At 51.0% G+C, this 24079-nt stretch overlaps 1 protein-coding gene across 1 annotated transcript in view; it reads left to right on the forward strand.

Moving 5' to 3' along the window:
- The first annotated feature begins 1462 nt into the window (after positions 1–1462).
- CRISPLD2 (cysteine rich secretory protein LCCL domain containing 2) overlaps positions 1463–24079 on the forward strand; it is a 55960-nt gene continuing 33343 nt past the window's right edge. Inside the window, exons 1-5 of the mRNA XM_080936622.1 lie at positions 1463–1564; positions 17835–18150; positions 19936–20054; positions 21894–22026; positions 22347–22462. Of these exons, the coding sequence (XP_080792748.1) occupies positions 17911–18150; positions 19936–20054; positions 21894–22026; positions 22347–22462 (608 nt within the window). The 5' untranslated portion in view covers positions 1463–1564; positions 17835–17910. The remainder of the gene's footprint in view (positions 1565–17834; positions 18151–19935; positions 20055–21893; positions 22027–22346; positions 22463–24079) is intronic.

Here is a 24079-nt window from a genome sequence, read left to right on the forward strand (position 1 = left end):
AGGCATGTAGAATGCTTTGGTGGGGATGGATGTCTAAGAGCCATACCATGCCGGCAATGAGCTTTGCAAGGTTGCCGTGGGAAACGTGCTGGGGCCACCCAGAACCTGGACCTTATTACCGACAAGCCACTCCTGCCCAAATGTCGGGTCCCACAAGAATCCTGTTCCTCATCGCTTCCCGTTCCTGGGTGGGTGTGGAACTAGGACCCAGTTTATCCTGTTCTGAATTCAAGGCTTAATGATCACGGGCATTGGCAACAGAGTGGGCACGTGCGCTTTGGAGACCTGTGACTCAGAGATGTGTGCAGGAATCTCTGTGTTGGTCAGTCCCTTCACCGAGGAGGATGGGGATGCTGGCAGCAGCAGCCGCGTGTGAAGGTGGTCAGGCCAGATCATCAGCACCAGAGAACAGCACATGTGGAGCACAGTGCCACCCTCACTGGCCTTGTCCTGGGTCACACTGAGGGCTGCTCTGAGCCCTGTTAATCACCACTGATCCCTCTGACACTTGGAAGACAGCACAGCATGTAGCAGCTGGTGCTTGCTGAGGTTTAGACTAGTGAGGGCAGGTCGGTTGACGATGCTTCCAAAGCTGAGAGCGGGAAGGGAGCTTAGAAACGAAAGATATTAACATATATCTAAATCTTTATCTACACGGCGCTGCATCAAGGACTTGGGTAATGATCTCTGGTTGGAATTGAGGTTCCCCAACATATCTAGGCCCCTGAGGACCCCAGAGGGCTCCTCTGCACCTGCTCCTGGTAGTATTTGTGGAGGTGTTAGTGGGAGGCTTTACTTGCCTTAGTGGATGGGTGGTCTTCTCCAGCCCCACTTTATGTGACTGAGAGTGTTCTGGGGTGTCTCTTAGCTCTTCTGGCCCATTCCCTCACTTACCCTTAAGGGTTTGGGCGTCAACCTTACCTAAAGTAATTTCCCGGACTCTAACCTCGGGATATTTGCTTCAGGTAGGCGCCAAAATGCCCGAGGGCACATGGTACTAAGCTTACTGGAACCTCGCCCTAGGGTTCTTGAGGAGGCGTGATAACCTCTCCACAGAAGTGGGACGTTGCCTCCTCCCTGGATTACTGGGAACCCACGAGACCCTCCTAGTCTGGGAACAGGTCGCGGGCGGCTAACTGCGCACACCGGGGTTCAGCATGCGCTTTCCGGTGATCTATTGTCTGGTCCCTAACATGAGTAGTAGAACGGGGTGGGGTCCACGGGCCATCGCCTGCCCGAGAGTGCCCAGCCTGCCGTGCACAGAAAGCGCTCAATGAAAACTACTTTTATGGTCACGGCTAGGGGCCGCGCGCTCCTTGCGCATCGTGGTCCTCAGTGCCTCCTCCTGCCCTAAAGCAGCAGGGCGGGGAGGGGCGGGGCCGGCGCCCCGCAGTCCAATCAGCGCTGTCTGTGGACTTGGGGGCGTGGCTCAGGATGCTCCAAGAAGCTACTAGGAGCGGCGCGCAAGTCCCGGACCCACTCGCAGCGCCCAGCATCCGCAGGGTCCCAGAGCCGCAATTTACCTTCCCAGCGCTGCCCAGGTTGAGGCCAGAGTTCCGTGCAGGTGAGAGGGACTCGATCCCGCTGGTCTTTTGTCTGTAGGAGAACAGGTCTCGTCGCGTAGCCTAGGCTGTTCTCGAACTCTTAGCCACCCCACTGCTTCAGCTGCGGTGTTTTCTCTTTCTGTCTTTTGCGACGCTCTTGCCCTGACTAAGGCAGACATGGTGCTTCAGGGCTGTGTGCCGGCCGTTCTCCCGAGCCCCTACCTGCAAAGTTCTTTTCAGACGAAGAATTGAGGTTCAGCTTCAAAGCTTTTTGCCCGGGACTGACTCAGGGTTAGGAAGCCGAGTCAGAGTTGGGATCGCTAGCCTGGCTGCACGCAGCTTCGCGCTCCACTGAGGCACGCACTCTTTTGCCCACCCAGTGCGATTTGCCACCATTTGGGGGACAGAGGCGTGTTGTCAGTGGGTGTCGATAACTGACTCGCTGTTGGCATGGTTGCGTTAGAGGGGTGTTTTCACCCTGTGAGAATAAGGTCCAGGTATGCAGGTAGGTAGGTGCTTTTGGTCCCGAATGACAGAGCCACGCCCCTTTTAAATTTCATTGACAACAGGCTTGTGGTGAGGAGGTCTCCTTCCCGAATTTCAGAAAAAAGTACATAGGGCTAGAGAGGTAAGTGAGCTGTACCCAGCAGAGACAGGTCTAGAACTCACCTTTTACTGTCTCACATGGATGTGTCCAGGTAGAGCACAGTCTGGCCTCTAACTCACAGGAATCCTCCTGTCTCAGTTTCCCGAGTGTCAGGATTACAGGCGACTCTTCTAGAGAATGTTTTAGTGAACACATTGCAGGGTCTTTTCCTAGAGTGGGCATCTTGAGTAAGCCCTCCTGCCAGGAGTATTGGCCCCAGATGAGGAGAGCCAAGGCCAGCTCCTTTGGGGTACAGACTCAGCACCAGATGCCTGTTGCTGCAGTGCAATTTGAACTGGCCATCTTCCCAGGGAAAGGTGAGTTGCTAGGGTGACTAAGCCTCTGTGAGAGGCTGTCTGGATGCCTGGCTCTCCTGGGGCCAAGAGAGGGTTGGAAATGTCCACTGTTAGCCCTGGGCTCCTTGCCCTGGTGAAGTAGGGTAGGCCTGCCTGCTTCAGATGATCCCACACTCCACCCTTCAGGTCTGGAGTTTGACAGCCCTGCAGGACAAGGCTGGGCCATGCTGCCTGCCCCAAACGGACTGAGGGATGTACAGAATCTGCCACTGTCCCCACCTCACCCCCAGGAGGAATAGCAGGTGTGGGGCTACAGTGCCTGTCCTTGGGAGCTGTGCCCAGGGACTTGGGTCAGTAGCTCAGGGACCCAAATCTGGGCTGGAAGTAGAGAACAGCTTGTAATCTAACCAGGTGGGTCTTGCTCCCGGCTCTAACATTCACATTGTAGGTCCTGTCCTGCTTTTTAAAAGACAGCTTATCTGTCCACTGCTGCCTCTGCCTTCAACCTGACCTTCCCAGGGGTGGGTAATCTAAGAGGTCCAGGGCAGACATCTGGATAAGGCTCCCAGAGGGGAGAAATGAAGAGGGAGGTGTTGATTTTTACATAGAACAGAGTGACAGTTGCAAGAAGGCTGGCACCCGACACTTCTCTGGGACATCTTATGACCAGCCATGTCCAGGGCTGCCCCTAGCGATCTCTCAGATGCCCTGTGAGCCCTCGTGCTCCATCCTCTGATGCTCAAGGGGCACACATGGGCAGAACACCAAACAACTGGGCCCCTGGCTGCGCCCCCCCTGTAGGTTCAGAGGAAGGTGCTGTACCAGATGACTGTCACAGCAGAGTGTGCCACTAGGTTTGTCTCATGACATAAGGGTGCTCTTAGCATCCCCAGGTGCCTTGCCCCAGGTGGGGTAGAGGTGGGGGTGGTGTAGGGCAAGAAGGAGCTGGGCTGACAGGGCTCTTCACCAGGACTCTGTCCACTGAAAGCCTGGTGACCCATGTCAGTGAGGATCTCAGAGCCTGGCTGCTGTGCTGCAGAGGGGCGGGGTTGGTCTGCAAGGGGGAGGACCTGGGTGGAGGAAGAGGCCCCTTCAAAGCCCCCCACGTGGCATCCTTTTTGAATGAACTATGCTGCAGTGGTTGCAGGCAGGACCCTGGTGCTGACCTTGGCCTTTTCCGCCGTCGCTGGTGTAATTTGTGAGTAGGGAAGGTGCCTCTGTGTCTGCTACTCTGGGAACTAGCAGCTTTAAAAAAAAATTTTTTTTTTAACTCACTGCATTTGATGATTCCCAGATGTGCAGAACCCACGTCAGTCAAGGGGTTGATAATTTAATGGCTCTTCAGTTCGGGGAAACCACGGTGTGGTCAGAATGCCTTCATTTTCCTTCATGGAGACGTCTTTAGCTGGGGGATACAGGGAACCTCATGATATCCCCAACAGAGCACCCTACAAGCAACAGAGCAGACAGGGGCAGCCATTTGAGGGGGTCCTGAGTCCAGGGCATTCAGTCATATTGTTCTGCTTTGTCTTTTCTTGAAAAAATAGAGAATGCCCATACACATAAAATACATTTTTAAATTTAAAAATCACTATTTATTGAGTGTGTGTGGGTGCACACGTACGCACTCGTGCATTTATGTTTGTGGGTATTCGCATGCACATGTGTGGAAGTCGGAGGACAGCTCGTGGAGTCCGTCTTTCCTTCTACAGTTGTGGATCTAAGGAAGTGACTGGATTCATGGATTCAGGTTCTCAGGCTTGGCAGCAAGCGCCTCTACCCATGGAGTCATCCCAATGCCCCAAAATGTACTACTTTAAAAAAATACTTATTTAGTTGGTATTTTCTGTCTGTGTTTGTCTGTATGAGGGTCTGTACATGGGAACGTACTGCCCGAAGGAGGATAGAGAAGTGTCAGACCCAGCCCCAGGAACTTGAGTTACAGGTGGCTGTGAATCACCCCGTGAAGGTGCTGGGAACCAAACTTAGGCCTGCTGCAAGAACGGCCAAGTGTTCTTTCTTAACTGCTTGCTGAGACATCTCCTCAGCCCTCCTAACATTCAGCATTGTAAAGTGTCCAATTGAGGGGCATTGCCTGTATGGCCAGTGCAACTATCTAGTTCCTGAGCACTGTCATTCTGTGGCATGAATAGTTATGACCCTTCAACTCCTGGGTGATTCTGGACATTTCTCACAGATGGAACCCTGCACCATGTATTTGGTAGCCCCATCTACATAGGTTTTTTTGAGACCAGGTCTCACAATGTAGCCTTGGCCTGGAACTTGCTCTGTAGACCAGCCTGGTCTCGAACTCAGATCGCCTGCCTCTGCTTCCCAAAATTCTGGGATTTAAAGCCACACACCAACATACCTACCTGGCATTAGTGTTTGTTTTGGTTGTTTGTTTTAGTATGCGAAGTGGTGGTTTTATTACGGCATTTTCTTTCTCGTCTTGGGACAGGGTCTCACTGTGTCACCCAGGCTGGCCCTGAACTCACGATGTAGCCCAGGCTGGCTCCTGTCCTCTTATTTCTTGGATTATGGTTGTACCACCACCATGTCTGCCTCATGTTTGTGCTGGGGATGAAACAAGGCAGTGTGTGTACAAGGCCAGTGCACCTGCCACCACCTAGCCATGCCCCAGCTCATCACTGGGGGTTCCAGGCATGTGCTGTACCTCTAAGTTGCATACCCCTACTCTCTGTAGAGCATGTTTTTCTTTGCATACTTACTTCTGCAAACATCTTGTCCCCCACCCTCCCACCCCTCTAATCCCACCTGGGGCCAGGCACCTGGTGATGCTAAGGGCAGCCTTATGTCACAACAAACGTTGTGGCTGTGACAGTCACATTTGTCATCCAGTACAGCACCTTCTGCTGAACCCACAGTGGGGTCCATCTGTACTGTCTAGTGCTTTAGAGCAGGGCACCCCCCCACCCCAATCCTAGAGCTAGAGATGGAGGCAGGTGGATCAGGAATTCAAGGTCATCCTCAATTATGTGACCAGGTCAAGGATCGCTTGGGCTGTGTGAGATCCTGCCCCAGTTGTGCATATGGTCCTGTGCACATGTGTGCAGAGGAGAGAGCAGGTCACATGGTCACTGGATGCGTAACGGTGAGAAAGCTGGTTCCTTCATCCTCTGTGAGGCCAAGTCAGCCGGCCTGCTCTCACCCAGCTGGCAGAGAGCTCTTCCGTGGTGGGGACAGGCACTATTGCCTACAGTTTTGTGGCAGGGCTGACGTCTTGTCCTGAGTCACAGAAACCCACTGAGAATCATGACTGAGACATTGCCTTGGGGGAGCCCTGCTCTGTCTCCGACCCTTAGCTTGCAACTGTGGTACTTTCAGGCAGCAGCCCCCCCCCCCTTTCCAGGCCATGAGGACATGATGATCCAGCCAGAAGGAGGTTAGCCTGGCCTCCAGTGCTGCGTCAGCTTAGGAAAAAGCCACAAACTCGGGGGGGGGGTTGGCTAATGAGAGATTTTGCAACTTCTGGCCCATCATAAGAAAAAAAAAATTCTTACAAATGATGAAAGCCCACATTTTCAATCCGGGTCCTGGAACATGTCATGCTTTGATACCGAGTGGCAACATTCCAGAACAAAAGACAACCGTATTTCCATATTGCTTGGAGGTCAGAGATCCCAGAGCCAGCCTTGTCCCCAAATCCTCCTGGCAGAAAGGATCTCCCTTGCTTTCAAGGACTGGAAGCTAGCACCAAGTTGATGCCTTCTGACCCTTCATGGAGTGGGCTGGGGACACCAAAGCCACCATGTTTCAGCTTAGAAAAAGCACAAAGGAGAAGGAAAAGTAGCTGAGGGAGCTGATGATCGCACCAGGAAGAGCTCCACAGGGCTCCGCAGGCCTGGAATGGGAATGGCCAGGGTGAAGGGTCAGCCCAGGGTAACGTGACCTATCTTTCTGTCAAGGGTTGTGCTATCCACTAGCAAGTACTATCTAGGAGCAAGTCCTGAAGGAGATGGAGGTGTTTGCTTCCTCTAGAATAAGTTGTGTTGCCAGAGTGAGGTGACCCCAGGGACCCCGAAGTTCTGAACACTACTTATAGGGTTTTCTGAAGCCTTGTGCTTACAGGGTAGTAAAAGCAGCCGGTGGGGTCCTCCGGGCCTCACACCATGTGGGCCCCGACTTCCTTTGCCAACAGAAAGCAAGCCTTCTGTAACTGACCTTTAACCTGTGGCCACTTACGTTTGCTCTGATTTTATTCCCAGTGGCTCTTTCTAGCAAGTTCTCAGAGTCTTCATGAGGGTCAGGAATAAACTGACTTGAAAATATACATTTTTTTTTTGAAATACTCAAAGCAATCCCTTCTGTATAAAATATGAAGCACTCGCTGGTAGAGGCAGGTGCTAAGGACTAAGGTCTGGATGTGTTGAGGTCTGGGAAAAATTGAGGTAAAGCAGGGGAAGGTGACTCAGCTGAAACAGCATTTGCCTCATATACACGGAGCCCTGGGCTCCATTCCCAGCTCACCTGGAACCCAGCACCTCATAAACAGGGCATGATGGCACCCCCCCCCCCCAATCCTAGTGGTAGAGATGGAGGCAGGCAGATCAGAAATTCAAGGTCATCCTCAACGTGATGAGGTCAGTGCTCACTTGGGCTGTGTGAGATCCTGCCCCAAGCAAACAAATACAACAATAAAAGCTAAGGTGTGGAATGAGGAGAGGGCAGGCAGGCTCTTCAGAGCAGGGATTCCCTAGGTGTGGTCCAAAGACCAGCAGCCACCCCAAGGCTTCAACAGAAACACAAGTGACCAGAGACCATCTGATCCAGGAAGTGTGGCTGCCAACCTGTTCTCTTCTAAATAGGCATTGCTATGTAGCCAAGGCTGGCCTCGAATCTGCCAATCCCCCTGCCTTTGGAGGAGCTTGGTGGCTGAAATATACCTGGAACCTGGAGCCAAGGAGCAGGGTGTTGGGTCAGGGTTTCTCTTTGCTGTACAGCATGTGGGAGCCCTGGTTTAGGAGCAACCAATAAGCCAAAACCAGAACCTTTCTTGGGGAGCACACTGCACCTGGTGGCACACTGCACAGGGCTGATTTCAGATACTCTGGGACCCTAGTGAGAGTCACAAAGATCCTGGGATCCTTCTGGAGCATGTGTAGTGCCTCTGGGTGACAGGGACCTTGCTGGGTGCATCTACTTACCTGCTCTGAATGCCAGTCCTGCTCATGAGCCTGCTCCAGCTGCAGGACTGTGGAGACAGCTCAGGTGACAAAGTGCTTATTGTACAAGCCCAGTGACCCAAGACCAATCCCTAGAGCCCACGTGAAGATGCTGGGTGTGGCGGCATGCGCCTGCGGTTCCAGCACTGTGGCTTGCTGTCCAGCAAGCCTAGCTGATTCTGCAAGTCACAGGCCAGTGAGAAACCATTTAAAAATGCAAATAAATAAATAAATAAATAAATAAGGTATATGACTCATGAAGAACATCAACATACACACACAGATACACAGATATAGACACACACAGACACACAAAGAGACTCAGGCACAGACACACAGACACACAGACAGATACACAGACACTCACATATAGACACAGAGACACACACAGAGAGACAGATACACCGATACACACAAAAGGACTTAGGCACACACAGAGACACGCACCACATACACATAGACACACACACATAGACACAGACACATACACACTGCTCCCTAGCTGTCCTCCTTCATGGCTGAACACACTATTTATTTCCAGGACCTTGGCATCCTGGCTAGCACCAAGAGATATTTTCATCAGGGCCTTGGCAATGTAGGACAAAGTGCCCTGCCAGCTTGGGGGTGAGCCCGGCCCTGTCTGGGTTCCATGCTCCTGGCTGGCCCTTATCTGGACTCTTTCCTTTTGGTTTACTTTTCGGGGTTGTTGGGGCCAGTCTCAGCCAGAGACTCTTGAGGGGCTAGCCTCGGATGGCTCTGATTCTATCCTGTGTGCCAGTGAGGTTCTGGAGAGGCCTTTTGCAATTCGTCTTTCAAACAGTCTGAGATATTTCCAACTTAAAATAAACCCAGTTCTTCCTGAAGTTCAACGTCTAAGAGAGGAGAGAGCATCACTCACTCTGTCAGGTAAATCTCCCAGATGAGGCTACCGAGCCCAGCCAGCCTACAGAGGTACCTCAGGCTCTCCTGACGCCCCACCCTCAGGGTAACCGTTTCCAGACTTCTAAAGGTGCAGGCCGGGTTTAAACTTCACATGAAGGAACTGTGTGTTTAATCCTTGGAGTCTGGCTGGCTGTGGGCCACACGCAAAGGTGAGGTTCTGCCGGCCTGCCGCCCATGGGCAGGCTTTTAAAGTTGAACCAGACCTCACCAGCGCTTACTTTGTACAGAGCATCCTCTCTGTACTAGATAGAAAGCAGGGCTCCTCACAGCGCCTTCAGAACCCCTGGCTGGCTACCTGGCCCTGACTACCTATGATCCGGTTCCTTTTCTGTGCTTGACCTCAGCACATGCAGGTGGGATCACCTCCACACTTTCATCCTTCCACACCAACCACAGGGGTCATGGCCCCGCCTCTGCAGGAGCCTTTTCCAGCCTAGCTCCCTGCACCAGTGTTGACTGGGAAGGAAGGTCTCAGGACTTGCTTCTTTGCAGAGCCCTACCAAGGACCCTCCACATCTAGTTCCTGGCCCTGCCATACTGAAGTTGTTTCTGCCTTCCTAGGGGCTGTGCAGCTAGTCCCGGTTGTCCCATTTCTTGGAGCAAAGGCATCTGGAATTCTAAATTCACTCAGAATGAAAAGGGAAAGGGGTTCTGTGGACACAGGCCAGATAGGCAGTGACCCCTGTCCTGGCCCCGCCCTGCCATGTCCCTGAGGAACTAGAGCTGTGGAGAGGTAACGATCCTATGGGTAGCCTGAAACTTTCCTTAGAGGGTGAGATTTGAACCCGGGCCCAACTCAGACATGTTCCTACCCTGCTTATGACTGCAGCACCAGTTATTTCCTTATCCGGAGTTTGATGTGAATTGTTGCCATGGAAACCTCCCTGCATCAGCAGAACGAAGTCAGGTCCAGAAGTTGCGCATGGGTTATTTCTAAGAAAACATTAATTTGTTTTCCAGGCACTTAATCTGGCCTTAAAAAAATATTATCTTGACTTTCATGGAACATACTTGGGTTTTAGCATGAAGTGGTTTGAATGTTTGTTGACTGAGTATTCTTTTTGTCCATTACTAGACTAGCTTAGTATTTTAGGCCTTTGATCCCATCTCTTGGAAAGACTGGGGTGGGAGGATCACGAGTTCAAGGACAGCCTAGGCGTCTTAGGGAGACCCTGGTTCAAAACAAAAAGTGATAAGAAGATATTGCTTAATGGTAAAGCACTTGGCAAACATCGAAGAGTTCTTGTGTTTGTTAAGCATCTGAATTTGTTTCATGGGTCCCCTAAAGACCATGTCTCTAGCTGGAGGCACAAAGGACACATGATCCTGTATGTCAGAGAGCACTGCTAGCCAGCATCTAGGTGTGGGGAGCTTGGGTGATTGTGGGGTGGCCAGCAGGGACAGAGCCAGCCTCTCACCTCCCTTGAGTCTGACCCTGATCCTGTCAAAAAGCAGACAGGATCGAGCTAGGAGGGGAGACGCCACCGCCTGCTGTCTGCTGCTCACCCAGCGTAACGGGACGTTCTCTGCCCAGCCTGGATCACTGAGATCTGCTTGGGGGTGGGGTGAGGGATGTCTCTCCTCCCAGCCACACTTCATTCCCGGGATTTCTGGGTGGTTTGTGGGTATGACTCTGATCCGTCCTTGGCTTCTTACTCAGACTTTAGCTCTCCCTTGCTAGATTTGAGGAGAGAGCTGGGAAAGCCCTTGGCTGTGTGGGGGTCAGTGGCTATCTAGTGAGCAGGCCTCTAGGCCTTGACATCTCATCAATATGGGGCAGTGGAACAGAGTTGTTGCCTGGGTAAGGTGGACAGATGGGAAACTGGAGCATAAGGAGTAAATTGTCCTTGCCCCTCAGGCCTTCTTTATGACCGTGACCAGGCTGTCTATTATCTTTGTTTACTGTCCTCCATTTCCTCATCTGTGAAATGGGTCTAATAACATTAGTGAGCCCATCTATTGTACAGATGATGACACGTAAGATTCCGGGAACGAAGGGGCTATCTCCACTTGTCATGCCTTGGCCAAGTCATCACTGTGATTATGGAGTCCTTAGCCTTTGGTATGCTGGGGTGATAGCTCAGTTTTCTCACAGGTCACTGACCAGAAAGCAGAACCTCCGTGGAGGCGAAATCGTACAAACCTGAAGAAAGGAAGTCACAGTTAAATGAAAGGCAGCCGAGTCCTAAGGCTGAGTTGAGACCTTCCAAACTGCTTCTCACTCTGTCGGTGCCTCGAGGTGGCCGATGGCCAGTGGGGTAACTGCAGTGGTTTTTCCTACAGACACGGTCCTTAGTGGCTTCACATGGGTTGGTGGCTTGGAACTGGCCACAGCGGACGTGCACGCCAGGGGAAAGGGTGAGCAGTACACAGCCGGCCGTATTCTTGGGTGTCGATCATCCAGAACCCAACACATCAGGAAGCCCATTGTGAGCAGCGAGCAGGCGAGGCGCATAGAGACCACACCTAGTGCTGGGGGCCGGCTCCCAGACGGACAGGTCTGTGACACAAAGGACAGGGGACCCCAAAGGAAAATGACCTTCATCTCCACGCACAGTTGTCTGCGTGGTTCCCATCCAGAGGACTAGCATTGACCCTCCAGCCCAATGCCCTGGGACCTTCTTCCTCAGAAAGACAAGAGGCCCAGGCTAAAAGGCCTGGAGCCATGAATCCTGGGGCTCCTTCCTCCCAAGTTGCAGATGCTTAACAGCATTTTTAAGTTGTATATTGATTGCTCAAGCAAAGCTGAGCCTTTGAACTAAGAGCTGCAGGAAGGACTGTCCAATCAGCTCCAGGCCCTTGGTCCCAGCTCCCGACTTTTACTTGTTTGCTTGAGATTGGGTCCCAGGTAGCTCAGGCTAGCCCCAAGCTCATAATGTAGCCGAGGATGGCCCTGAGCTTCTGATCCTCCTGCCTCTACCTCTCAAGTGCATCTCAAAGTGCTGGGCATGGAACAGACGGCTTTGTGTTTGTGTCTACCAACTGAGCTGAGGCCCCAGCCCCAGCCCCAGCCCCAGCCCTAGCCTGTGAAACCATGTTGCAATGTGGTTTCCACTCCCATGAACTTGTTACTTCCGTCACTCAAAGCTGCCCCCACCCCACATGCAGAGAGGCAAAGTCAAGGGTCAGACCCAGGTTCTGTTTCCCTGAAAGCCCGGGATGCAGCCATCAGAGAGGCCCCCCATGGACCACAGCCCTTATATGGCTCTTCTGATCCAGAACAGAGAAGGCATGCCCCTCCTCGCTCATTCCATAAATATTTATGGAACAGAGATGTGTCAGACAGGCGCTGGGACTCGGGTGAGTGGGCTGACAGGTCTACGGAGTGATTAATTCCCACAAGGCTTTCCAGGAAGGGGAGTCCACGGTGAGCAGAGGTTCACCGGCAGGCTTGGCAGCGGACACTCTGGGGTCAGGGGCTGGGCTGCAGGAACAGCGTGTGCGGAGGCCGGGCCAGCAGCTGGTTGTGTCTTAGCCCTGACATCTTTTTGGCAGGCTTCCTCCAACACGGAGCAGCTGGGCTACATGATGCAACAATCTTCCCTGTTGGGCCCTTATTTCTGGACCAGGAGCTTTGCTAGCATTTCAACAAGTCTGCTTCTAGACCTCTAAGTGGCATCAAGTACCATCCAGCTCTGGGAGGGTCACCGAAGGCTAAAGTGATGAAAACTGTCAAGTGCTCAAGCCTTCAAAAAGCTCACCCTCCAACTGGCTGCCCAGACTCCCATGCCTGTTAATGTGTGCAGGACTCAGTTTTGTGTGCTATGAAATGGGGCTACAGACTCTTCTGTCCACAGCCACGTCCCATTGCATGGCACAGTCTTAGCAATGTAGGCACTCCAGCAGAGTTGATTTCAAACTCTTGAGTCTCCCCATTAACCCTGGAGTTCAAGAATTGTCCAAGCTTCCTGTACCCCTCCTGGCCTTGGGGGAGCTGCATGTTTTAGCTGGCTGGGGTCTCCTGGGTACCGGTGACCTTTCCAGCATCTAGAGGGTTTCCAGGTCTGGGAGACAGCGATGGTAATATTTACCTTTCTTAAACTCTTTGCTATTCTAAGGCTAAATGCCTCTGGTTTCTGATAATTAACTCTCGCTGTATGGCAGCAGGGGATTAGGTAGAGGATTTATTGCTAGCTCTCCCTCCTCACAGGCTGGCCAGGAGCCCCTCTGGCTAGGCTTGTTAACTCTTTTTGAACCAGAGAGAAAAGAAAAGGAAAAAAATGAAATTAATTTACACGGGTACATATACATTCACACAAACATTTTGGCCAGCCTTCTCACTTACACATAGACAAACAGACATATACATTTGGTGGGTGGGTGGATGGATGGATGGATGGATGGATGGATGGATGGATAGATGGGGGAGAGTCCCCAAACCAACAACTTATTTTTTTCCTCTGACCTTTTTATACCTTTTTAGACAAAAATTCTTTAGAAAATTACCTCATAGATAAAATGTTACATTTTTAGATGTTGATGTTAAGTTCAAAGCAGTGCTTCTTTCTGTAAGTTTGGTATAACTACAAAGCAACAGTTTTTCCATGGCCTCGCCTTATCACAGTGCACACCTGTGGCTTCATCCTTGGACCCAAATGTTTTTCCTTGAACACAGAATTGTCCTAAGTCTATTTCTCCGTTTAGTGTGATTATGAAAGCTCATTATATTCCTTATCACGCAGCCTTTATTTACTATTCTGAGGAGTGGGCACATTTTATTCTTGATTCCAACTTTATCACATTTTTTTTTTTCTGGCAAAGCAACTAAAGCCTTTTCTTAAAAATTTTCTTCCTAAGATTATTTGAATCAAATCAAATGCTATAAAATCATTAATCCTTCCAAACAGCATTAACTCATGAGAGTTCATCTTTATATTGATCTGTGGGAGTTCTGCTCAACATGGTGGGCTAATGCCCAGGAATCTTTAGGCTCTGTAATGGTGACAGGAAAGGCAATCCTGGGGTGAAGTCGCTTGGGGCCTTGCCTCTCAGAGCTCACCCATCTTAGGCCATGCAAAAAAGTGAGCCAACTCCAGGAAGGCCACCTGCTAGCCTTAGCCCTTCCTAGACACTTGATTCTGTTCTGTCACTAGCAAAGAGAGGGAAACCTTGGAGAGACCCTCTTGGCTGTGCAGCCCTCCAGCCCCCATGGGGTTAGTCCAAGTCGGTGAGTGATGATGGAGTGTCAGAAGGTTGGAAGGGGGAGGCTTCTCTAGAAAGGATGCTGAGAGTCAGAGGGATGGCTCAGGGTGTAAACAGATTTCTGCACAAGTGGCAGAGCCAGGGTTCAGATCGATAGAATCTCTGTAAAACCCAGGTGGGTGTGGTGACCATCTGTAATTCTGGCACACAGGAGACAGAGGCAGGATCCCTGGAGCAAGCTGGCTACCTAGAAAATGGTGAGAGACTCTCCCTCAGTATATGAGGTGCAGAGTGATTGAAGAAGACATCTGGCCTTCACATGCATGTGCGCACGTGTGGACAGACATCCAAACATGTGGGGACATGCATATTTGAACATGCATATCATACACAGAAAAGAAAAAGGGTGTGGAATTTGGCAAGGCCAAGGAGAGTCAGATGGAAGAGAAGAGTCCAGGAGTATGGGCCTTATTCCAGAAACCAGGGGAGTGGGTCCCCCCAGGCCCCCACTGTGAGCAGCTAAAAGCCAAAGGAAAATGAGGCCAGGCTGCAGCCGGAGAGGGCAGCCCACACAGAGTGTCAAGGATACAGCATAGTGGGTACTGCACATGCGTTTGCGGGGGAGGGGATATGTGTCCTGGCTAAGTACTCTAGAAGCTCCGTTTGTCTTCCTGGAGTGACAAAATTGGGGGTGCTCATCTACAGAGTCACTGCTTGACCAGCTTCCCAGCATCCTTCCTGGGAGGCAGGATAGAATGACAGAACCTCAGAGCCAGACCTAGTTGCCTGACTGTCCCTGTCCCCAAGTCAGGTGCATTGGAAGGAGTCAAAATAGAACTTTATGGAGAGAGTAGTGAAACAGGATGGGCACCCTCTAGCCTCAGCTCCTGTCTCTGCCTGTCAATTTTGGACAGCCACCTTAACTCTAGCTGTGCCATTTGTAGAATGGGAACCGTAGGATCACACTTCTGGGTAATGGAGAGCCATGTCAGCCAGGTGCTCACCTAGAAAAGGGTAGGACTTCTCCTCGAAGCCCCCCAGACTCTCTGTCAGGGTCCGCTCAGTCACTGCTAAAATCTAGGCAACCAGGGCACCTCGTGTTGCTCCTTCACAGAAGGTCTTTGGGCCAGTGAGATGACTTAGAAAGTAGGCCAAGGGACTTGCCACCAAGCCAGATGACCTCCGTTTGATTCCTGGGACCCACCCTGACTCCAGCAAGTTGTCCTCTGACCTCCGTGTGCACCCCATGGCAAGCACATATCATATGCCATTTAAAGAAAAGGCAGACACACATACTTAGTACGGAGGGGCGAGCTTGGTCCTTCCAGCCCTTCGGGATGTTTATTACGATTTTCGAAATCTGATTTCTTTATGTATATGACTGTTTTTGCCTTTGTGTAAGTTTGTGTACCGTGTGCATGCTTGGTGTCCATGGAGGTCAGAAGAGAGCATCAGATCACCTGGAGCCAGAGTTATAGATGTAAGTGTTAGTCATTATATAGACTCTGGAATCTAACCCGAGTCCTCGGCAAGAGCAGCTAGTGCCCTTAACTACAGAGACACCGGCAGTCCCTTAATTTTTCTTTTATTTCGACACAAGATCTTGTCAAGCTGTGTAGGCTGGTCTCAAACTTACCATGTATTCCAGGCTGGTCTTGATCTTGGGATCTTCTGGCCTCAACCTTGGAATGAAGGGACGGCATGGCATATCTGGCCCTGACTCTAGTTTTGATACAGCTGTCTGGGTGGGGGATGGTGAATGACCTTCACAAGCTGGGGTTCAGGGCATGACCCTGTGAGCCATTCCCCAGCTCGTGGCTTACTGCTTTGACAGTGAACATCGGGTCCCATGGAGTCTTTCTCCCTCCATCTTGTTCCTCAACATGCTGCGGCCCAGGGATACCTGAGATCCCCCTCTTCTTGCTCCCCACAGTTCACATGGTCGCCACATCACCAGAGACCAGAGATGGAGCTGTGGGTGGGGCTGGCTCCCCTCGAGGTCTCCCCTGGCTTGTAGGTGGCATCATTTTGTGTCCTCTCATGTGTCCCTCTGCCTGTGTCTGTGTCGTGATATCCTAAAATTTATTTATTTATATATGATATATCTATGTATCTGGATCTGTACATAGGTATGTTTAAGAGTATGTGTGCTTACATGTATATGTTTGTGTATGTATGCATATAATTGGGTCTCTGTGTGCATGTATGTCTGAGTGTTTCTGTATACATATTTATATGTGTGTATATCTCTGTGTGTGTTGTATGTGTGTTTGTCTGTGTGTGTACTTGTGTATGTGTGTGTATATATGACTGTGTGTTATATGTGTGTGTCTCTGTATGTGTCTACTTCTGTATGTATGTATATATGTGACTGTATGTGTGTGTCTGTGTGTGTGTACTTCTGTATGTATGTATATATGTGACTGTATGTGTGTGTCTCTGTGTGTGTGTGTACTTCTGTATGTGTATGTATATATGTGACTCTGTGTGCATTGTATATGTGTGTCTCTCTGTGTGTGTGCTTGTGTGTGTGTATATGACTCTGTGTGTACTTGTGTGTGTATATGACTGTGTGTACTTGTGTGTGTGTATATGACTCTGTGTGTGTACTTGTGTGTATGTATGTATATATATATATATATATGACTCTGTGTGTGTGTATATGACTCTGTGTGTGTACTTGTGTGTGTGTGTACTTTTGTGTGTACATATATGACTGTGTGTGTACTTGTGTATGTATATATATATATATATATATATATATATATATATATATATATATGACTCTGTGTGTGTGTGTGTGTGTGTGTGTGTGTGTGTGTGACTGTGTGTGTTTGTGTTGCCTTTCTGCTTATTCTTTGCCAGCTCTAGGAATAGAAGGTGGCCAGGTAGCCCACTGCTGAGCTGTATTCCTAACCTACATATCAAGCATATGTGCAGTGTCATTAACACAGTCTTCTAACCGTTTTTAAACTTACCACCATACGGTATTTATTGGCTACTTTTACCCACTGTATAATTCTCCACCCCATTCCTGCCACCAATCAATTCACCGTCTCTCCCACCGACTGCACCCTGGTTCTATCTGTTTCAGTTAGGCCTGGGTTTTCATCTGGTCGGCCACAGTAAGGTCACATGACAGCTAATGCTTTGGGTTCTACCCTTCACACTAGTCAAGCACGGAGAAACCCAGGTGGGGCATTGTCATGATTCCAGGGTGGAGAGGCAGTGACATGTTTTGGTGTGTCACTTTGACCTGACTCTGCAGCTTCGGATGTGCATAGGTGGGGGTGTGACTAACCCAAGAGAGCTCGGGCAGCTCTGAATGTTCTGCATTCTTGGTATGTTTTCTGGCTGGGGCCATTGCACACCGTGGGCATATCATGGTCTCCTGGGCTCTGCTCCTGAGGCCTTGTCCCTTGGAGCAGGGCAGGGTTTGATTCTTGCATACTAGAGAACAGCTGAGCCCCGCCTCTCCAGGTTGTGCCTTTGGTCTTACACAGGCTTGGTTGGGACCCTGAAAGGTTTCCAGGGGTGTGCCCTGGCTAAGCATTCCCAGAGGCTTCATTAGTGCAGGGTAGTATGCAAGAACCTCAGAGCTAGACCTGATTGTCTGGCTTTTGGGTGTCCCTGTCCTTGAACTGGGTGTGTTGGTATTCTCAAGTCATAATAAAAGCCCTTCCAGAGAGTGAACATCCCGCTAGACCTAAGAACACTTCTCTTTCCCCAGCTCCTGTTGGGTAGATACCTTAACCCAAGCTGTCCCATTTGTAGAAGGGGAACTGTAGAATCATATGTCTGGGTAACAGAGAGCATTCTGCCTCTGCTCTACCTCCTGGACAGCAAGTAGCTCTCTAGAACTCTGGCTTGCCTTCCATTCCCTCCCTACCTCTGTTCACCTTGTTTCTGGAACTCCCAAGTCCTCGTGAGATTTACGTTCCTAGTGTTTCTGTGTGAGCAAAGGCTAGGGTCAACTTTGGCTAATGGGACAGAGCCCTTTCTGTTCTGATGAAGTGGCATTGGGTATGCCTGACCTGCTTCTAATTTGCTGTGTCCTTACTTCCTCTTTTCCTTCCAGAACCTTCCCGTGCCCAGTTCTACGTCAGGAGCCCAGGCTACGCCATCCCTTTCGTTGTGGCTGCAGGTGTGGAGCCATGAGCTGTCTTCTGAACAATATGGTCCCAGTGGGGCTGGCTCTGCTGGTCTGTGGAGTGCAGGCCTTTTTCCTTCCCAACACCACAAGCCTGGAGAGGTTGCTGAGCAAGTACCAGCATGAGGAGCCACACTCGCGAGTGCGCAGGGCTATTCCCATGTCAGACCGCCAGGAAATCCTTATGCTACACAACAAACTTCGAGGCCAGGTGTATCCCCCTGCCTCCAACATGGAGTACATGGTGAGCATCCCACGGGGTGATGGCGGGCCCAGGGAAGGTGCAGTTGTTTTAGGTTTTTTTTTTTTTTTTATTAAATTTTGAGAGGTCTCACATAGTCCTGGCCATCCTTGAACTCACTATGTAGCTAGGATTGACTCAACTTCTGACCCATCTGCATCCAACCTTGTGAGTGTTGGGGTTACTAATGTGCCTGGGTTCCTTTCTGACAGCTCAGGCTGGCTTTAGACTCGATATGTAGTCAAGGATAGCCTTGAACTGCTCCATCTCCCAAGTGCAGATGCCCACCACTGTGCCCAGTTTATGGAGCCCAGGGTTTTGTGCACACGAGGCAAGCATTCTGCCAACTGAGATGCCCTCTACAGACTCAGCTACAGGCTCTCTTCTAACTAAGATGCAAGCACTCTGCCCACAGGCACCCCACCTTCTTTCTCTTCTAATCCCTCCTTTCTCCCTCTCTCCTTAGTGAAGCCACGGCTGGGCTTCTCTCCCTGTTCAGTCTTGTTTCTGTCTGTGTCCACCAGGTCACATGGCTACCTCCTTCCCCAAGCAGCCATTGACTATTGTCTTAGTCAGGGTCTCTATTCCTGCACAAACATCAGGACCAAGAAACAAGTTGGGGAGGAAAGGGTTTATTCAGCTTACACTTCCACATTGCTGTTAATCACCAAAGGAAGTCAGGACTGGAACCCAAGCAGGTCAGGAAGCAGGAGCTGATGCAGAGGCCATAGAGGGATGTTACTGGCTTGCTTCCTCTGGCTTACTCAGCCTGCTTTCTTATAAAACCCAAGAATACCAGCCCAGGGATGGCACCAAACAATGGGTCCTCCCACCCATGATCACTAGTTGAGAAAAAGCCTTAACAGCCAGATCTCATGGAGGCATTTCCTCAAGGGAGGCTTCTTTCTCTTTGATAACTTGTGTCAACTTGGTACACAAAACCAGACAGTACAACTTCTTCCAGAGACCACCCTGGACTAATGGGTTCTCCGTGGTCTCAAGGGCCTAGAATGAATGGCCAGCTGTGTGGGCCCGAGTAAGGCTGCTTTGGGGAAGCATGGTCTAAACCTGTATCTTTTCCCTCTGGAAATCTGTGCACCCTTCCAAGATGTCAGCCCATGGAGTGAGTGTGTGCTTCTCTTGGGTAGGCTCCTGAGGTACCTGGGCAGTCCTCTTTTAGCTGCTTTGTCATGCCTGGTCTTTGTTTAGGATGACAGAAGCCAGAGAGGCCAGCTTTCCTGAGCTCTTGCTACAGTTGTTTGGGGTAGCCAAGTGAAGTGGCCATTCAAACACCCCCCTTTTGGTTGGCTTTTCAGAATTGAGGTGAAGGTTGGGGTAAGGATGAAGGTGATCACACAACACAGGGTCACTCCTTGCCCCTGGCCTAGAACCTCTACTTTGGTAGATTTTCCAGAGCCTGGTTCTAGACTATCTGGGTATGAGACTGTGGGCCTCAGGTCTAGCATCTCAAAGCCTCGGCTCTCTATGTAGATGAAATAAAATGGGCACTCTCCAGGAATGAGGCAGGAAGTCAGGGAGAGGCTTGAGTGTATCCAGGGCTGGCACTGGGACTATGGTGCACTTGGCCCCTAAGAATGGCTTGTGAGTGACCAGGATCTCACCTGGCTGCTCTGTGTCTGACTGCTATCATTTGGCAACCCGCCCCAAGTTGTGCACTCACCGGGGCTTCTCACAGGCTAGAGGCACAGCCTGCACTCTGACAGTCCCGGGGGCTGGGGTTTCCGCTTGGTCCTCCTGACGGTCTGTTGCCATTTCTCTACCCTACAGACTTGGGATGATGAGCTGGAGAGGTCCGCAGCGGCGTGGGCTCAGAAGTGCCTATGGGAGCACGGGCCTGCCAGCCTACTGGTATCCATCGGGCAGAACCTCGCTGTACACTGGGGCAGGTAAGTGCAGCCTGCACCCCGGGCTGCAGCATCCCCTACTTGAGCGTGAGCTGGCTGCTGTCACAGAGGGCTTGGCATTCCTGTGTGTCATCAGGGTGTCAGCTGGTAGAGTACATGCCGGATAAGTGCAAGGTTCTATTTCCAGCACAACGAACGAACAAATAAACCACCTAATGGGGCGACCCGCAGCCCTGACAGGCTTGGCTCTTCATACATGGCCTACTGCTTGGCCGGGCACCAGTGTATTTTTACAAAATTCCAACTGCAGCCCAGACTGAGCACTCCCCCACTCCTGCTGGCTCCCCTTTCCTTTCTATGGCCTCCCCCTCCTTTTAGCATCGTGTTGTGTAGTAAGCATAGCATTCCTTGTATGAAGATGGCCTGTCTTAACAGACCCACATGCAGCTTTTCTGTCTCCACGACTTTGGTTTGGTGTTTGGTTCTATTCTGAGGCCCTCTGGTCATCCTCCAGGGGTGCTGGGACAGGGGTCAGGTCAAAGGCTCAGACTGTGCCCTCCTTGATAGGTAGGCTCCTCCCCTAAGGCATGCTGGTGTGCGTACAGTATCCCAGGAGTGACAGGCAGGCCCCCTTCTGCCCCAGCTCCTCATGGCACATACCTCTAAGGGGCTGACCAGGGTGGAAGGCTGTGTCTCAGGACTTGCTGACCACAGCTGCTGGTGCTTGTCCCGGCTGGTAATTGTTACAAGACCTCAAACTGCCTGGCTGACCGCAGTGCTGTCAGGAAGGGTCACTTTGCCTGAGACCTCATTCCCTACGAACCACTCTGTTTATGCTAGCCGTGGCTTCGCAGACAAGTTCTTATTTTTCTTCCTGATGGAAACAAGACAGAACAGTGAACGCACAGCGGCTCACACCTAGAACCCTAAGACTCCGGACAGGGAGGCAGGGGAATTGTGAGTTCAAGGCCATCCTGAGGCAACGATGGCAGGTCCAGGTCCCACCACAGCGTCAGAGCTGTGTGTCACTCCTCAGCCACTTAATGTCTGTAAGATATGTCTACCCTTCGTCCCTCTGTCTCCTTGCAAAGTCCTTCTGCTTGGTCCTGACCTGACTGATATTCTCTCTCTCTCTCTCTCTCTCTCTTTCTCTCTCTTCCTCCTTCCTTCCTTCTCTCTCTCTTTGACTCTCTCTCTCGGCCCTGATTTATTCTTTCTCCTCCCTCTCTCTCCTTCTATCTTCCTCTCCCCTGCCCCCGTGTGTGTGTGTGTGTGTGTGTGTGTGTGTGTGTGTGTGTGTAAGAAGCACCTCCCATGTGTAAATACCACTGCCAAGCCTCACCCCACCACCCCCCTTTCCACTTTTTGTCTCGAGTCAAGTTCTCGCAAAGTTGTCTAGTGAATTCACTCTGCAGCCCAAGCTGGCTTTTAACTTGACATCCCCTGTGTTAGCCTTCCGGAGTGGCTGAGACTGAGATGAGCGGCCTGCCGCCCCTCCTTCGCCCCGAGAGCATTCACATCTTAGAGCACGGTGGTCTTGGCCACAGCATCTGAAACCTTGGCTTTCTGAGTTGCTTGCATTCCCCCTGTTCGTGAAAATGAATACATAATTAAGGCAACAGAAGTAAATGTCTCCTGCACACACTCGAACACACACACACACACACACACATACACACACACACATATACATACACACACACACATACACACACACACACATACATACACACATACACACACACACACACGCACACACGAGCGCACACACACACACACACCCGGAGACTTGGAGGCCACCTAGGATGGGGTAGTTTCAGGAAGGTGCTGGCATGGGACTGGGGCCGATTTGTGGGCCACCTGCTGCTTCTGTCCCTATAGGTACCGCTCTCCTGGGTTTCACGTGCAGTCTTGGTATGACGAGGTGAAGGATTACACCTACCCGTACCCCCACGAGTGCAACCCATGGTGCCCCGAACGTTGCTCAGGAGCCATGTGCACCCACTACACACAGGTAATCCGGGTGCTGAACTCCACGCAGCCTGTGCCCCAGACCTGGGAGCTGTGTTTGAAAATGTGAGCCCATGAGGCCTTTGCTTTAATTCGGTTTGTCTCAGAGCACACTGGTTGGGTCCCGCACGGAGAGAGACTTGGGGTAGGCTCTGGAAACGTCCATGACAACTTAACATTGCTGAGGCTTTTCGCAGTTGTGTACATATAGCTCGCTTTTGAAAAGATGAGCACGCTCCCCAGTGGGTTGCTCTTCTCTGGGGCCCTACAGAGCTGTCCTGGGGCACCCCACCCCTGAGCTACAACACGGTGCTGTCGTTTCAGATGGTCTGGGCCACCACCAACAAGATCGGCTGTGCTGTACACACCTGTAGGAGCATGAGCGTCTGGGGAGACATTTGGGAGAACGCCGTGTATCTCGTCTGCAATTATTCTCCAAAGTAAGGCCACGCTGTCACGGTTCACTCGAGCCAGTCTGGGACATGCTCGGTAGCCATGGGGGAATGAGCTAAAACTGGTCTCAAGAGTGAAGTCTTAGTTACCTTACTAATGAAGAGTCTAGAAATGGCTGCTTCAAGGTGAGCAAACGACCTGGAGAACCAGCAAGGACTCGGGCCTTCTTAAGGTCCTCATGGCCCCAAGGTGGCTGCTGAGTTCCAGCGCTGTGTCTTCACACACAATCCCACTTAACCTAGTAGGACGGTAGGGATGAGTCGTCTCCACTGGCATTGCCCCACAAAATGTTGCTAGCCAGAACTAGATCAGTCAGTCATAGACGGGGGACCACAATTGCTCCAACTGGTTTTCTGAGTCATCTCCTAAGACTGCTTGTACAAGTAAGGGTAGCAGTTGTCTGGCAGGAGGGAAGAAGAGTGGGGAATGGGGTGAGGAGAAAGAGAGAGAGTAGGAAGAGAGGAGAGAGAGGGAGGGAGAGAGGGAGAGAGAGAGACAGAGACAGAGACAGAGACAGAGACAGAGAGCATTACCAGTGCTGTTTCCTCTGAAATAAAGCCACAGTTTGAGCCCTCTAATCAGAAACATAACTCTTGGGGCCAGCAAGACGGCTCAGCGGGTAAAGGGGCTTGCCTCCAAATCTGACAACCTGAGTTCAATTCCAGGAACAATGTAGCAGGAAGAAAACTCCCACATGCATACACACATACACATTAAATAAATACATTTTTAAAAACAGAAATAAAACCTCTCCCTTCCCCGGGTGCTGTTCTCTTTCCTTTCTTGTTAAAGGCACCGCAGTATCACGGCCTTCTGTTGAGCCAGCCTAGGACCTATAGTGAACACTTCAGGCTAGGGCCTAATGGCAGACACTTGTTCCCGCCCTGTGTGGGAGGGTAGACATCTAGAATGAAGCCCTAGAGACACTGATTCCAGGGAAATGTCCCTTGGCTTGCAGTCACTCATCTTCCTTCTGCTTGCCTACATGGCTATGGGAGAGATGGGAAAGTGAGCATATACGCCTTGGAACGCCTCTCATGAGGGTACTGCTTCCACTCTCTGGATCGTATTAACATTACCTTCCTGAGGCCACAGGGGAGGCTGCCTTCATTGTGAATGGGGACAGGCACTGCCCGTGAGAACCATCCACAGTCAGTTTGTTTGCTAGATACTTTTGACTGCTGTATAATATTCCAAAATTCCCATGGCCTTTCCCTTCAAGAGGCATTCTCAGGCTCTTAGCCCCTCAGGACACCATCATGGAACCAGGGAGGGGACAATGCACAAGAGGCTGGGAATGGAGCAAGATGTGCCTGGCCCTTGTCCCTGTGGCCTCATGTGTGCAGACAGTGCCGTCCGTGGGCTGGTCCAAGGTCTGGGAGTCTAGCCATCTGCTGTCTAGTTAGGAAGGCCAGCCGACTCAGGGAATACTGATCTCTGCCCTTATGGGTCTGGAAGCCTTGAGGTGTGGCCTAACTTTAAGGAAACAGAGTCTAGTGTGCTGAGAACTGGGTTTGGGGAGCAAGACGAGGCAAAAGCAAGATCACCACACTATCCTGTGAACCACTGGGGGCATTTCGGTCTATATCTGTGTGTCCCTAGCC

This window comes from Micromys minutus (genome assembly GCF_963924665.1).
Source record: "Micromys minutus genome assembly, chromosome: 24".
Classification (NCBI taxonomy): domain Eukaryota; kingdom Metazoa; phylum Chordata; class Mammalia; order Rodentia; family Muridae; genus Micromys; species Micromys minutus.